Raw genomic sequence first — 15,985 nt, 5'->3', positions numbered from 1 at the left:
AAAATGAGTTTTACTAAAAGTACTAGACAGTTGGATAATATGAAATATTTATGAAATAAATGCAGATTATTGTTATCTTTTTAATAAATAAACAAATACTCCATACAAATAAAGTTATAACTTCCCGCAAAGGATTATTCTAAAGATTACAGCTTGGGTGTTCGACTTGTAAATCATTTGAACCTCTATTAAGAACAATAATATGAAATAACTGTAGCAAAATTAAGATTGGTTAACGAGATATTATAAAATGTAAATTGGTTTACGATTTATTTCCAAAGCCAAATTGATTTACAATATATTTCAAAGTACTTATACTAGATATTCTGATATAAAGGAAGTTCTTTATTAAATAATACACGACTACAAACGTAAATCAGTAAATAGTATAACATAAATGACTTTCCTTATCGTTCTCATAATCCGAACCAGAATATTTTCAAATATTTTCTTAGAAAGATTTTTTTTTTCATATTGTTAATCAGAAACGTCTCACTTTGAATCCGAAAAATATATTTTTTGTTTTATTTAACATGAAACAGTAACAAGCAAGTATAAAACCCCGTTATATCTAAGTTTGCCCTGGGCCAAAGAAAAATAATCAAAAACTTATGCAATGAAGATAAAAATGTTTCACCCTAAGATATGAGCAAGAAAATGAAAAAAAAAATTGCTACAAGAAACATTTGATCTGAAATAAACACAGGCCGTTTTTTATCAGACAGCATAATACTATTTTATGAAGACTTGGATGTTGTTAATCTGATAACATCGAATGAAATAGGGATCTTCAAAAGAAATCTAATATTATTATAGTAAATATGAAGGAAAATGAAACAATATATATAACAGTCTAGTTTAGCCTATGATAGGGAGATCACGGCTAACTAAAATATATGGTTGTGTAAACAAACCATATAATCACCAAGTAGGTTTTATAAATAAAAACCAGCACAATTGATTGGACATTTGCTAAAGGCATAAGGCATTATCAAGCCCTTCGTCTTGGGAACAGAAGCAATCCGTTGTGACAGTATGAAGAAAGAAATGAGCAAATTATATTTTGTATATATTGTATAAACATAAATTTCCTACAACAAGCCGAATCAATCATAGAAGTTTTGTCTTTTTATGCAAAGGCTATAACGATTTGTCAGCTCGATTCAGGGTTGACTTCCGGGGTATTGTTGTAATTCTTGAATTAATACTATCACTGGAAAGAATTAACATTGTATAATGCAACAATCCCTAGGATTACAAAGGAAACAACACCCATGTGAAAAGTTTATTTGCAGATGCAGCAAAAGGCCATACAAAGTGAACCTTTTACTGTACAGTCAGGACTCGTCAGCAAAGTGACATAATAATCAATCGTTTTATACTCGTAAGATCACAAAGTCTTATTGGGCGTAGATTTTCAAAGATTATGAGATTCGTTTTATGTTTCGACAACACGACTACTTATGTCATATTGAATTAATTATATCATTTAGGTCTAACGCATTTTCAATAAATCGACATGAAGAGTATATATAACTGTATATTTCCAATATTAATTGTTTAGTGTCAACGACTTATAAACAAACTAAGATCACACTGAATCACACAATAAAAAATGGTATGTGAGCCAAGCGAGACATCAAAATAAAAGCGGAAAATAAAACCCGTAGCCAATGTACAGTTTTACACAAGCAAAATGAAAACAACATAAATCAACATGATGCTTCAATGCTGCAGGAAATAAAAACATAATTTAATGAATATATGTAACATTACATGTGAAGCTATCTACACCAGTAAAACGATATATAGGTGTATCGTGTTCCCTGCAACAAAGCAAAACATTTAATAACATTCACGAATTATTCTGACAAGATATCATGTTTTAAAAATAAGATTCCAATTTCGGGTGGAAAAAAAGACAAAAAGACGCGACATTTGGCCAGATGTTAGCCGGGGAAAAGAGTGAGAAAGGCGTAAATCAAATACGGGGGTGGTAATCTCAACAGCTCTGAGTCACGTGTTAGTTGTAACGCGTCGCGTGCTGCACATTTTACTGTAGTTTGAATAACCTGTACACACGCGTTATTGGTCAATGAAATACGTGGTTAAGCTCAGCTCCTAAATCACGAGTCGTGTTTCTTTTAAAGAAACAGTAACATTTCATTTCGAAATATACTGAGTTAATATTTCATATATAAAACATAATTTTATAAAAAAAAAAAAAATAAGCGAAAATAATCAAGTTAAAATTAAAGTTAAAAAAACGCATAAGTGTTGTCCTAGGCCAGGAAAAGGAATGACTGCGCTTCAATTAAGCAATATCTTCGAACCCTTGTTAAACTTGAATTCAATTTTTTCAAATATTTCTTCTTGAAATCATTATCTAGGACCATGTTAGTTTTTTGTCTTGCAAAGGTAAGGAGTCAAAATAAAGTTTGTGAACCAGACAGTTTCTATTTAATACCAAAGCCATTTTTCATTATATACAGTCATCAAAAGGCTTGAAGTGTGTGATAAAGTTCATTTCGACATATCGGCATATATTTCTTTCATGTATATTTGGTAGAACTAAGGGCAAGTGATCCCCAGAAGGACACTGACCTTATAGGCGACATCAAAGTTACGTCTATGTCTGTTTCCGAGATAGACTTATGTTATCATGAAGTGCAGACAGTGTAATCCATAAGAGCATTACGAAATGTACATTATTAATAAGAAATTGTCTTTGTGATGTAATATCGATTGCATATCACAGGGGTAGGGCCTTTGTGTTTTTAAAAAAAAAATCATTTCATGTTGCAAAAATAATTTCTCATCAGAAAAGTTATAAAGGAACAAGTATAAATCCGAAAGCGCCATGTCATATATAAGTTGATGGGTTTACCTGAACCCAAGTTTGCAAGGACTCCTACAAATGCGATACAAAATGGGTGGAACAATAACATGTTTCGCAATGAAGCAGTGCACCTTTGGTGTTTCTTTTTAGATATTATGACTGAAGGGCGAGAATTATCCGGGCTTATATACACTAAATAAATATCTTATTTTAAATACTCACAACAACTTTAAAAAGTCCAAATGCGCAGCTATAATTTGATATATGGTATCAATAATCACACATGCCGATATGATTTTATTAACCGAAAATGTGCACTTAATTTAGAAACTGTCTTGTTTTTGTTGTATCCATACATTCAATTACTTGGTTAAAGGTCATTTACATTTGATGTTTCAATCCAGCAGGTCCTCCATCCCGTTACAAAACAAAATGCTATATTTTGGGATTGAGAAAGGAGAAAGAACGATTACATCTCTATTTATAAAAATGACGACTTGAGTTATCGTGATTGTGATGATTTCCGTTAATTTTGGTGTTTCCTCAGTATATGTTGTCGTCTTTCTTTTGTTTTGGTGTCTCCTCAATACCTGTTGTTGTCTTTCCTTTTGTTTTGGTGTCTCCTCAATACCTGTTGTTGTCTTTCCTTTTGTTTTGGTGTCTCCTAAATACCTGTTGTTGTCTTGCCTTTTGTTTTGGTGTCTCCTCAATACCTGTTGTTGTCTTACCTTTTGTGTTGGTGTCTCCTCAATACCTTTTGTTGTCTTACCTTTTGTGTTGGTGTCTCCTCAATACCTGTTGTTGTCTTGCCTTTTGTGTTGGTGTCTCCTCAATACCCGTTGTTGTCTTTCCTTTGTTTTGGTGTCTCCTCAATACCTGTTGTTGTCTTTCGTTTTGTTTTGGTGTTTTCCCATTACCTGTTATTGTCTTTCCTTTATTTTTGTGTCTCCTCAATACCTGTTGTTGTCTTTCCTTTTGTTTTGGTGTCTCCTCAATACCTGTTGTTGTCTTTCCTTTGTTTTTGTGTCTCCTCAATACCCGTTGTTGTTTTTCCTTTTGATTTGGTGTCTCTTCAGTTCCTTTTCGTATCGACTTGAGTTAAGAGTTCATTGTATGAACTGTCTAAGTTACTTTGCATGTCTACCAAATTGAACGAAACGACAAAAGACAGATAATATTTATCTTATTAGACGATAATCAATAAATGTTATCAGTCAACTACTGCTCTTTTAGCTGTATCAGATATATATATATAATATAAGTCGCCACGACATACCGCAATTTATCATCACCCGATACATATCTTGGGATTTTTTAAATTTTGTTTACTCCAAACCCCTTAATTGTTTTGCACTCATTGTTTATGATTGCATTAATCTGAAAACACGTCATGTATAGAAGCAAAGTTTACCAAATTAACTTCTGCACAGTCAAATACTCTCAGATATGCACAAATAGACATTTTGTTTTAGACAATTCATGTTACTAGCATAAACCATAGAGAAAGGAGATGGTTATGGAAAAGGTAAACGATCACCAAAATATCCCCAACAAAATCATGCACTGGACACGGAAATGGATCGAAAAGAAGACTCCTTGAAGGTTGACAACTGGAAAAAAGGTCATATCAGATCTCCCGAGAGTTTATATAAAGCAGATGAATTACCATGGCCTGCCAGAGCTGGAAAATGTGTGAAACAGGCAGAAACATATGGTGAGAAGATACGCAGCAAGAAGAACTATAAATTGTGACAGTATACTTAATAAGTAAGACATTTTTGCAATTTGTTTTAACATAATCATCAACATAGCAGCCCTGGGTGGCATTGACTGAATAATTTAACAGATAATGTGCTAAGAGAGACAGGAAATGGGTTCATCTACCTAAAACTGCAGGTGTGGTAGGCTGGGTCACCTAGTTTTCATTTCTATACTTCCAGTACAGAGTCTTCATAAATACATGCATCATGACTCACCCTTATCACTTTTAGTTATGCTTCTTATTCAGTTTGAATGTAAGCATTCATTATTCCACATTTATATCTTCTCATTCATAATTAAATCAAAATCATTCTGTATGAGTAATATTGACATTCATAGACAAACGTGTTTCAGGAAACTCTCATCCTTTCTGAAATCCTTACTTTACATTTGATCTTTCCTTACGCGTTCATGATGCATTTCCTTTTGTTTTGGTGTCTCCTCGAATCCTTTTATTGCCTTGGACAATAGAATCTAAGTCTTAAATTGTTATGTAAATCATATTGACGCCGTGGTAAATTTTCCAAATTATTTCAGTATTCAAAGTATAATTCTTAAATTGAATTATTTGCTTACATAAAGTTTTATAGATTTATTGCTTGCCTTTATAAAGCGTAGTGTAACTATTCGCGAATCTATACTTCTTCAGATATAACCTAGGTGTGTAACCAAATTATCTAACGTTTGTTAATGGGTTTTTCATATTTTTTAAACAATATTCATAAATTACAGAACGTTTGTAAGGTACTTAAATTTTCGACACTTTATACAGTTATAATATCATCTATGTATTTTAGTTCAAAAACCCCCAACCTTAAAGTATAAGGCACTATGCCAGAAATTGCTGAACATTATTGACAGAAAAAAGGAATGTTTTTACAATTGTCGACCTTTTTCAATCAAGTATGTTTTGTTAAATGAGTATATATGAAAGTTGTACAGAAAAAAAGTAATTAAAATCTAATTTCTTGGCAAAAGTGAATAGAGTCCCAATACCGTTGAATGTAATATGAAAACATAAATATTTAACGGTAAACAAACGATATAAATGGTCTGTTAAATTGTCCCACTGCGTTAATTGACGTGTCTGAAAAAATGACAAATGCGCCTTGTTTTTTATTAATGAATTAATTCCTTCAACGTTTAGTACTACTGATGAATTAAAGACGGGCGCAGGTTCATAAGGCGCAGTAAGTTTTTACTTTGTTTGGTTTCTAAACGGGTACTTCCTAAAGTTGTATTCCTATCGATAATTTCAAGACTGGTAAGTCTTTAGCGTTTCTTGGATTTGCAGAATCACCTATAAGGCGAGAATTACGGAACCAACATTTCGACGAAAATAAACACACCGTGAATACCGTATGTTATGATTAAGCTAGCCATTCTCGATGAACTGAGTTCATATTGAATTGATTTAAACATAGTAAGCACACAATTCATGACCAAAAAATATATAACTAGTATGTTTCAATACAACTAAAAATTAATTAACAAATATTCGAAATTTTCTGTCTTGAGATAATCATTATAAACCCAAGTATACGAACATTTCTTCATAAATTTCGTTTTTTTCAATATGCACGAATTTTACGTCAAGCTGAATATGCTTTGACAAACTGGGTCAGGGAAGGTCTGATGTCTGTTATTTACACCCGGAAATAGTATATTAAGCGTGGGATGTGTGCACATGGGGAATAGTTTAATGCATCGTGTCATCGTAGATAGTATGACAACATATGATATCTCTGTAAGCCTATCAGACAAGTATTAAACAATTCAGCACTTCTTGAACAGAATGTTTTCTTTTTCGTTATGTATATAATGAATTTCACATATCATTAATTATATTTATTTTCTTCTCGTTATTCGGTTTCAAATATTCGAATGTAATTTCAATCAAGCAAATGAATGTGCAAATTTCGTAAATAGATATATCTTATTAAATTTCATAAATATGTTTACAGTGAATTAAAAAAACATCTTTTTGGATAAACGGATCAAATATATTATAGTACAATGTGAAAGAGATGCTATTTGTTTTCCTCTCTAAGTCCTCTCCAAATAGTACAGGTATATACATATATGATTTATGAGCCAGTAACATTATATAAATTCTTTCAAGGCAAAAACAATCTTATTGAAGACAAAAATAATCTGTTATATTTTTTCGTACCGTTAGGTTCCAAACCGAAATTGCATCTTGCAAACCAAATCGTAGTCAAAGTCTTTCACATAATAATGACTTGCAAATAAGATACGGAATTTTATTCGTTGACGACGTTTAGTCTTTAATGGACGGAATGAGTACATGGTACATTGAAAATGCTTACTTTATGTTGCTATTTGCATCAAGCTAATTTGATACAGGTGCTTCCTTTTTCGTATTTCTAGTAAATATTGGAAAGGTGTTTTATGCTACTTGATAAACATTTAAGGAAAATGGAGAAAAAAAGCCTGCTATAACGTAAAAACAGAATGACGTAGTCTCAAAGTAATAGAAGTTATTTAATGGTATGTTCAGTAATAACAAATGTATTTCACGAGTGTGGCTAATATTTTGATATTTTTTCACGAGTGCGCTAAATATTAAAACATTAGCCACACGAGTGGAATATAATTGTTATAACTGAAGACACCATTACATTTTCTATTTATTAAATTTTTAAAGCATAAAACATGAAAAATGTAATGCATTAGAAAAAGGGCGGGAATCAGAAGCGCAATAATTAGCGCCATATTCTAATGACGTCACGCTTGACAACAATGCTTCGCGCTATTTTGAATGGGAAACGCAACGCAGTTCCGACGTTTTCTGCTATTTTCTGGTATGATTGCTTATACAAATGGTATTAATTGTATATTTTTGTAAATACTTAAGTGTGAGTTCCAAACATTTACCATAACAACCACTTATTCTACCGTCGTTTCATTTGAATCTGAACAAAAGATCTTTGCCCTTGAATGCAGCGAATAGAAGATACCGTTATGAATGGTCAATACCAAAAAGTGATATTTTCACACACTGTGAAAATATCACTTTTGATATTTGTCATAGTCTGAAAGATATCAGTTTTATCAAGTTGATAGAATCCGATATTTCACTGGCAAAAATGTAAGAGAATACGAAAAGACATCAGAAGGAATTGGGGAGACTGCAAAACTAGAGGAACAATATCATGAGACCCTACACACACTGTGGCTGAACGCGGATAGGCGTCTCCTGTGCCCCATGTGCAGCATCTATTTGTTGCTGTGTGGAGTGGTCGAAATAAAAATTGTTGTACCATTACCTTCCAGTCACCAAATTTGTAATATGATTTGCACTTTTCATCTTGTCTATGAGGAAGACATCTTAGACAAACAATTCGCGCTATAACGGATAATCTTCTTATAAATCGGTAGCACAGGTCTAAACGCAACATCATTAGCCAGTTTTACACTCGATAAAAATGTTCAATACTTTAAGACTACTTTTCAAGATAAGACAAAGTATAAGGTTTATATTATTTGCCTGCTCATAGATATAATAGGATTGCATTTGCGGAGAAATTGGTATCGACTGTTTGATAGTTAGATTTCAGACTTAAGTCTAAACTGTTTTTATGAACCCGAGGCATTAAATATAAAACAAAAATAAATAGTATGTTTTTAGGGAAACTGTTTGTCAATTTTACCAGTAATAAACTGTATGCTAATACTTTTGTATGTTAAATTATCGTGTACAGTGACAATGTACAATGTGCGTTAAATTCCTCCTATATCATGGTAGCTATTCCAGCTCTTGTTTCAATCACTCTGTCTCAGTCAAAATATGGATCTCTAACCAATTAACCTACATGTAATCGAATGCCACTTATCTACAGTCTTAGCACGTCCTTTAATGACTACAGCTGTCGAAAGGGCACTAAATAAAATAAAACCAAACTATCGTCTTAGGTTAATTGTTTAACAAATGCCGACCATAAAAATAAAACTGTAAACAAGATATTTTGACGAAATAGTAGTGTTCTGGTAAAACACATGTACAGTAATCCAAGAAATGTAATATCTTTTTCTCTTGCAGTATATTCCAATTAGATTACGGATACATGTTGTTTGTAATTAATGTAGTTTTCGATGCTTACTTCCAGACTAACCTTCTTTGTAGGAATCACTCCAGTTCATTCTGTGAAAGACAACCTTATAAAGATAAGTTAATGAAGATGTTATCTTTCATTTTGTGGATACTGTACGTACATACTTCTTTGAAATATCCGCTTTCATAAATCCTGTAAGAAGATCCAAATATATACTGTACAAACTTTTCGTTTAGTGAAAGATATTATTTCATAATAGGAAAAATACTCTCCTCTACCCGCTATTTGGTTATGTGAACTGTATTCGTTACTTTGGGAAACTACTTATCGATACATTTGTGGAAAACAGTCCTTCATTCTGTGAAAGGAGATAGTGTATCATTCTGTGAAAAGAAAGATAATTTCATTCTGTGAAAGGAGATAGTATATCATTCTGTGAAAAGAAAGATAATTTCATTCTGTGAAAGGAAATGAAAATGACTGAAAACGGTCATATTTTAACGGTTATTATTTTTTAGCGCTTTTCGTGTTTAAACATTGCGATAAGTTATGAAGTGCTTATTGCAGTTTCTGTATGTTGTTCCGTATTTCAAAACGGTTGCACCAACTCATCAATGTATTAATCTATTACAATTTTCTTATACGCTAAAATATAATTACTGCTGAAATAGGGAACGTTTACATAATTTCATTCCGTGAAAGGTAATCTTTTCAGTAGTAAGCTACAAGTATTCAGCCTGAAATCGATGGCAATATCCACGCCGGTAGACAGGGTTCTATAGAGTGACTTATGTCATAAAATTTGAAGACGTCACTGTCCTTCTTTCATTGCGAATCATACGTTCTTTTTTTAAAAATCAGTAAGTGACATTGACCCAAATGAGAAATATTAAAACATCCCATTGAAAATCTGAAGGCACTATTGAAAACACTTTTTCTTCACATCAGGAAAGCCAGCATCCTCGTACATGGAGGGGTTTTGCTTCCACGAAACGTATTAAGCAAAGCTTGGGAATACTTATTTGCAAGTTAAATGGATCAGATTGACATTTTTGGCTTTCAGGCATTTAAATTTCATGACTGAAAAATCTAAATATTCCCAAATCCTTTACAATACATTTCGTACAAAGCACAGTCAACATATCGACATAAAAATGTGTACAAAGTAAAAAGTCAATAAAACAAGAATTAAATGTAGGCGTTTATTATTTCAAATTACAGGTTTTTCTCTGTCGTGAGCGTTACATAGCAATAATAAAAGTAATAATTATAATTGCAATCAAAGAAACAACATGAACATATTCATAAGAAGGTCAACAATTAAGTTATATAGAAATAATATGCAACAAAATATTTTGTAGCATATTAATTTATCTTTGACGAACCAGCACAGTTCCTGTGCCAGTTTTCTGATAGTGGGGTGTATAAATGCATACATGTACATCGTGTTTTCTTTACAAGTATGTTATATATATATATATTTGTATGTCTATGCTATATTTTATCATATATATATATATACACAAGACGTGGTTTTCAGACTTGAAATGCACAGAACATTGATAAGAAAAAAAGGAAAAAAAGAAAAGAAACACCAGCATTATTTGCAGACGTTCTATTAAGTTTTAATCAAAGGATTTTGGCAAGGTGCCATCAATCTGCCAACATGTTCCCTCAGTGGCCGTATACTTGTACTATTTGTAGTTTTCATGTAGGTTTGCATAACATCATACACCAACACTTGTACAAGCAAAATCGATGTTTTTATTCGAATTTGAAATGTGTTTTGTCCCCATGCTAGAGCACAAATAAAAGTTCCATTTTGTTTTTTTTTATTTTGGCTTTCTTAAAATCTACACATCATATTACTTAGGTTGAAAGTAATCGTTTGAATGAAACACAGTTTAGTGATAAATTACATTGCATATTACCTTTCCCAGGTGTGGTTTTTCATTTTAAAAGTTTAATTGCTAAAACGAAATTTTAAAAAAATACACAGGTGTGAAATAGCCGGACAATCGTCATCAACCAGATGCAAATAAACTGCATTGGTCTTATTTTTCTACAATGTTTTTTTTTGTGTGAAACTTGTCCTTTATTTCTAATATCTAACCGTTACCATTTCAAGTCATATTTTAATAAATTCAATAAATCGTAGATGGAATGAAGTGTAATCAGAAATTGAGTTTGAGAAAGTGTTCTCTCATGTGGAAGGAAATCGGTCCCGATTATACATATAATTGTTGAGCAATTGTTGGAGTTCTGTATGGGGCCTCTGTTTATCCTTTGTCAACCAAGGACAAGGGAAGAAACAACTGCACCCCTCATAACGATTGGCGGTATTTGTGGAATTCATTTCTGCTTGGCTGGAGAGATCTTAACACTGATGAATAATACAACTTTAACCAAAGCAAACCTTACAGTTCCGTTATTATTTATTAGCTTTCTGAAATCATTCCAATTATCCTATTATGCTGTTTATAAATAGAAAATAATTCATATCTGTTGGAAATATTGCTCCACCTTCAAAAACATGCTGGCAAATTTTCAAACGTCAAAAACTGATATTAAACCTTGAACTGAAACCCCGATTCATTGTTATACACAAAATGTCTTCCTGCAAAATATAATTGGCAAGTGTTTAAATGTTCAGTTTCATATAATATAAAAATTGTCTATCAACGTCCTTTGGTCATGGTATAACTGGTGAAAATCACAAATCTCATTATATTGGTAATATCAAATGACCACAAAAATATGAGGCTTTGGCTAAGAAAGTGGCTCAACTTGTTAACTCATTCACCCCTGAAAAATCATAATGAACTATTCCAATCTTTGAATTGGAAGAGTTCAAATGTGTCTTCAGGGGATGAATGAGTTTATGATATTTTGAAAATCGTTCTTTAGATTTACTCAAAAATGTCAATGGATATTCTTCTTCTTTATGCTAGCTTTATAGAACATGATGTAAATTATGAAGCAGAATATCAGAATGAATTAAAAAGGGGTTTACCTTTTCTTTTTAAATAACATGCAACACTGATACAGACCTGTGGCTAATCTTAGCAACAATACAGTTATATTCACAGTAAGGGAATAATTAAATTCATGAAAACGAGTTGGGCCAATGAAAGAAACGAAAAGCACCAATCTGGAAAAATTGCAAATAAGTAGAAAACATTTAGGGCAGCTAACTGAATTGTACATGAAAATAACTTAATTGTCTGTTATTTTATGGAATATAGCAATAGATAATATTTGGGATAGAAGACAAATATTGCTTAATTATGAAACATTTAAATGTTTCAGTTCTGTGACTTTTAAACCAATTTCTAGTGCACATATCCACTTTTAAATGTCCTATTTTGAGATACACTTCTCACGAAAAATATTTCTTTTTACCTGAAAGAAATTCATCACTACAAAGTGATACCTTGCATGTCTTGTAGACTAAGCATTGCATCATTGAACTATCATCTCACATTCATTAACACTGACAAGGGGAGATAATCTAAGACAATAACAGTTAGTAAGTACAGGTGATGGGCAGACTTGACAGTTACTGATGACCACTATCACTGCTAAATAAAAGCACCAGGCAAAAATAGGGGGCAGACTCAACAGAACAATACAATAACATATTATGGGCTTAGATATTGAAATGATGCAAAGCTAATAAATATTCCTATCTATAAACGAGTTACCTTCCAACAAATTGTATCCCTCGCAATATGATCAAGCTGATAATTTGTTTTGAAGTTCTGACCACTTGATCAATACTTAAACAAATATTTAATACAAATCAGAACATAAAAATCAAGAGAAATAATCTACCTTGCATATTACAACATTTGAACTGATTCAGTGTTTTGGATATACTCCCAGTGATCTGAAATCCTATGCTGAAGATCAGGTTACTTTCTGTAATGTATCATATCTTTCTTTATTGCTTGAGAAGTTCTAACCATTCTAGACATTCTGGATAGATATTTATCTCGTTCACCCCTGAAATTTAACAATGAACTATTCCAACCTTTGAATTGGAAGGGTTCAAATGTGTCTTCAGGGCTGAATGAGTTAAAGTATATATAATGCGTTTTCATTGGATCTTGCACATAAGTTTCAGATATTCAAATTTTAATGGAAAAAAAATATAAAAAACTGTTGGATGAATAACAATAATGCGTAAAAAGTCTCTATCAAAATTTTTATTTTTGTAATTTACTTTGTATTATTGTTTCATTTTTTTTTTACTTTGCAGAATTAGCTATACCTGTTCAGAACCTTTAAACTAAAATTGAACAAATCAAGATCATTTCATAGAAACACAAGATGATTTATCAAATTATCGCTGATCAAAATGTTGGTTTATCAATCTTTCCAAATCTTTATCAATATATGGCCTCTCAGGCTAAAGAGATATACTCTGCTTATATAAACATTTCTTCTCCAACCAACACCTAGAATTATCAGGGTTTGGTACTCTATTTGGCAAAAGAAATAAAACACAGGATATATATTTGACTTTTCTGCTGTGAAATAATGACTTGTTGGTGCTTAAAGTTTTAATTGCTGCTGAAAAAAAAAATCATAATAATGTGCAAAGTGTTTAATTTATGGTATTTCTAGGAGAAGACGTCTAATGTTAAAACTCTACTTCAGTGACATCAATATTTATATAACATACATTTATATGATATTGGGAACCGATTTTAAAATACAAACTTGATGGCCTGAGTACAGTGAAACCTCGTTAACCAGAAACAGACAGTCCAGAAAAATATTCTGGATTTTTGTGATATTTATAACAAATTTCTAAAAAAACCACCGGCAACAACTTACTGTGTTTAATCTGGATGACAAATTGTTGTATAATTTTTAGCAGAAACTAAATTGGCCCGGACTAACGAGGTTTTGTTGTAAAATATGCAATAACTAGACGTTTGGTGCGACAAAAACAGCAGCGTTCCCTGAGCTCAGATAAATCTTTCTGTTTACGTAAATACAACGACACGCCACAATTACAGTCTTGTATTACCGTTTAAACAACACCTAGAAAATGACGTGTCTACAAGACAGACTAAATAGACACTGTTATAACAGAAAGAGAGTGTACTCAAACAGTCACATATCGGACAGAATTCGGTAAAACAGAATGTACTAATATCAGAAACGAACCTAGCAACAACCAATAAATAAATGTCCAGTGTTCTGTCGACTTTATCACCATGACAACTACATGTTTAAATCAATTTATTCAAAAACAGGAAAATATCTCTGGCATTTGATTTTAGTAAGTACTGATTTTAGTGAAAACTTGAATTCTCGCATGCCTGAACTATTTAGTCGCTTGTTGGTTGGGGCAATTTCCCTTTTAGCCCAGTAATTTGTGGTCCCCAATTCAACCCCTAAAGGATGCACTTAGTGACCTCAGATGCTGAAGTTATTTTTATAGCAAATAGAAGCGAACTGATAAAACAGTCCCAAGATTTTACAATAACTTTTTAAAAAAAAAAGACTATTTGATTTGATTATCAATCACTTATGCAATGTTTGTTAAATGTCATCACACCATGATGTGTTTTATCAAAGAATTAAATTTGAGATTTTCAAAATGCCGGAAACGAAAACAAACACTACTGTGCAAATAAGAAACAGTAGGGTACAGTGGAACCTCGTTGTTTTGACAATTTTTGAAAAAAAATAAAATCTTTTTTTCAAGAAACTGTACTTAGTTCAGGAATTTCACAGATCTCATGAAATAATTCTCTAATTGATCAATTGCAAGACAAACGAAGTTCCACCATCAAGCTTTTAACAAATGCCCGAGATAATATTTCAATCATACATGCTACTTCTGAATACCTTGAATTTTTTTTTATAAACCGACTGCATCTTCTTTCACATATATATACAGAGAAAAAAAATTGGCTTTTACGTTAATTAATCAGGATGATTCATCCAATATTGACCACGTGCCAAACGTGTGAGATTACTACAACAACGTATGACACTCGCTTCTCACACTCGACACACAAACAAGTATACAATGTCCACATCAGTGTCATCATCATCATTTATAAAGACACAAAAAAATCCAATAATCTGGCAACAGGAAATACAATACTTCAGACTAGCTAGAGCTTCCGTAATGTATACCAACTCTCCCATAGCAGTTACACAACTTTAAAAATTTATCAAAAAAGATAGGTGTAAAACTAATGTCTGCAAGTTCTTTTGTTCTGCTATTGAAATATGTACAAATCGTATCGACCTTGATCTGTCTAGAAATCATTTAAAGGAGAGAGAGAGAGAGGAGAAATGTTCTCAAAGATAATCGTAAAATGACTTCATCTAACATCCTAGATTTTCTATACAAGAAATTCCTGCCATGAAGTGCGGGCATCCATTATTTTTTTCAAGTTGATGGATGAGTTGACATTCTGGTGAGTTTGCTTATACGGTGTCTGACATACAGAGTCACAGACAAAAATATCACAATATCATGTATTGACACGAGCAACCGTTGCTGTCACTGAATCGTCACTTTGGGCACGTGCGACATGTTCTCCGCGATGATGCCACGTTGGGACTTCTGGTGGCAGGAGTACATGTCATTGTGGCTCATAGCCCAGTCCTTGCTATCTCCGTAAGAATTGTGCGATGCTGGAAACTGATGTAGCCACGCTGATTTCACAACGGGGACAGGAATACCTCCCACTAAGGGCTGTTTATCACAGGCTCTGAAACAAAGAATTTCAGTCAATTAATATTTCTTAAAACAAACAGTTTTAGTTGATTGATATTTCTTAAAACAGAAAGTTTTAGTCAATTGATATTTTTAAAAATATATGCAAATTCATGTTCATTCATGAGAAAAGTAAATTTTCAAAACATGTAGTTCTAATGTGCCATTTACAAATTAAGGCTATTGAGGGCCCAAAAGGTAAGAATTTACAACAAAGCAAAATATTGATGTACAAAATAGAGTAGAAAGTATTTTTTGTCAAAAGTAAATTGACTTATCACTGCCCTTAAAAGGCCATCCCTGACCCTACTAGATGAAATATATCGCAAATTCAGTTATTTGGTACTAGGGCCCGTATTTATGACACGTACCGTTCTCATGCTCAAGCATGGATTTTGTGCTCAAGTCCAATTTCTTGTTCCAGTTATGAATTATTTAAAAAACATCTTATCTTGTCAATTATTTGGAAGAAAGTTAATAGACTTAATGCCAAACACTGTTTTCAATGTTTATGTTTAAATTTTTTTCATCGTTTGACATGATTTAAGCGAATTATAAGAA

At 32.3% G+C, this 15,985-nt stretch overlaps 1 protein-coding gene across 2 annotated transcripts in view; it reads right to left on the bottom strand.

Moving 5' to 3' along the window:
- Positions 1–14,387: 14,387 nt before the first annotated feature.
- The window catches only part of LOC110448350, a 106,220-nt gene continuing 104,622 nt past the window's right edge, over positions 14,388–15,985 (bottom strand). For both annotated transcript variants that reach the window (XM_021494533.1, XM_021494534.1), the window contains exon 11: positions 14,388–15,419. In XM_021494533.1, the coding sequence (XP_021350208.1) occupies positions 15,209–15,419 (211 nt within the window). In that variant the 3' untranslated portion in view covers positions 14,388–15,208. The remainder of the gene's footprint in view (positions 15,420–15,985) is intronic.

The sequence above is a fragment of the Mizuhopecten yessoensis genome, unplaced genomic scaffold (assembly GCF_002113885.1).
Source record: "Mizuhopecten yessoensis strain PY_sf001 unplaced genomic scaffold, ASM211388v2 scaffold4017, whole genome shotgun sequence".
Classification (NCBI taxonomy): domain Eukaryota; kingdom Metazoa; phylum Mollusca; class Bivalvia; order Pectinida; family Pectinidae; genus Mizuhopecten; species Mizuhopecten yessoensis.
The sequence above is the reverse complement of the archived record's forward strand: the minus strand, read 5'-3'. Positions and strand labels throughout refer to the sequence as shown.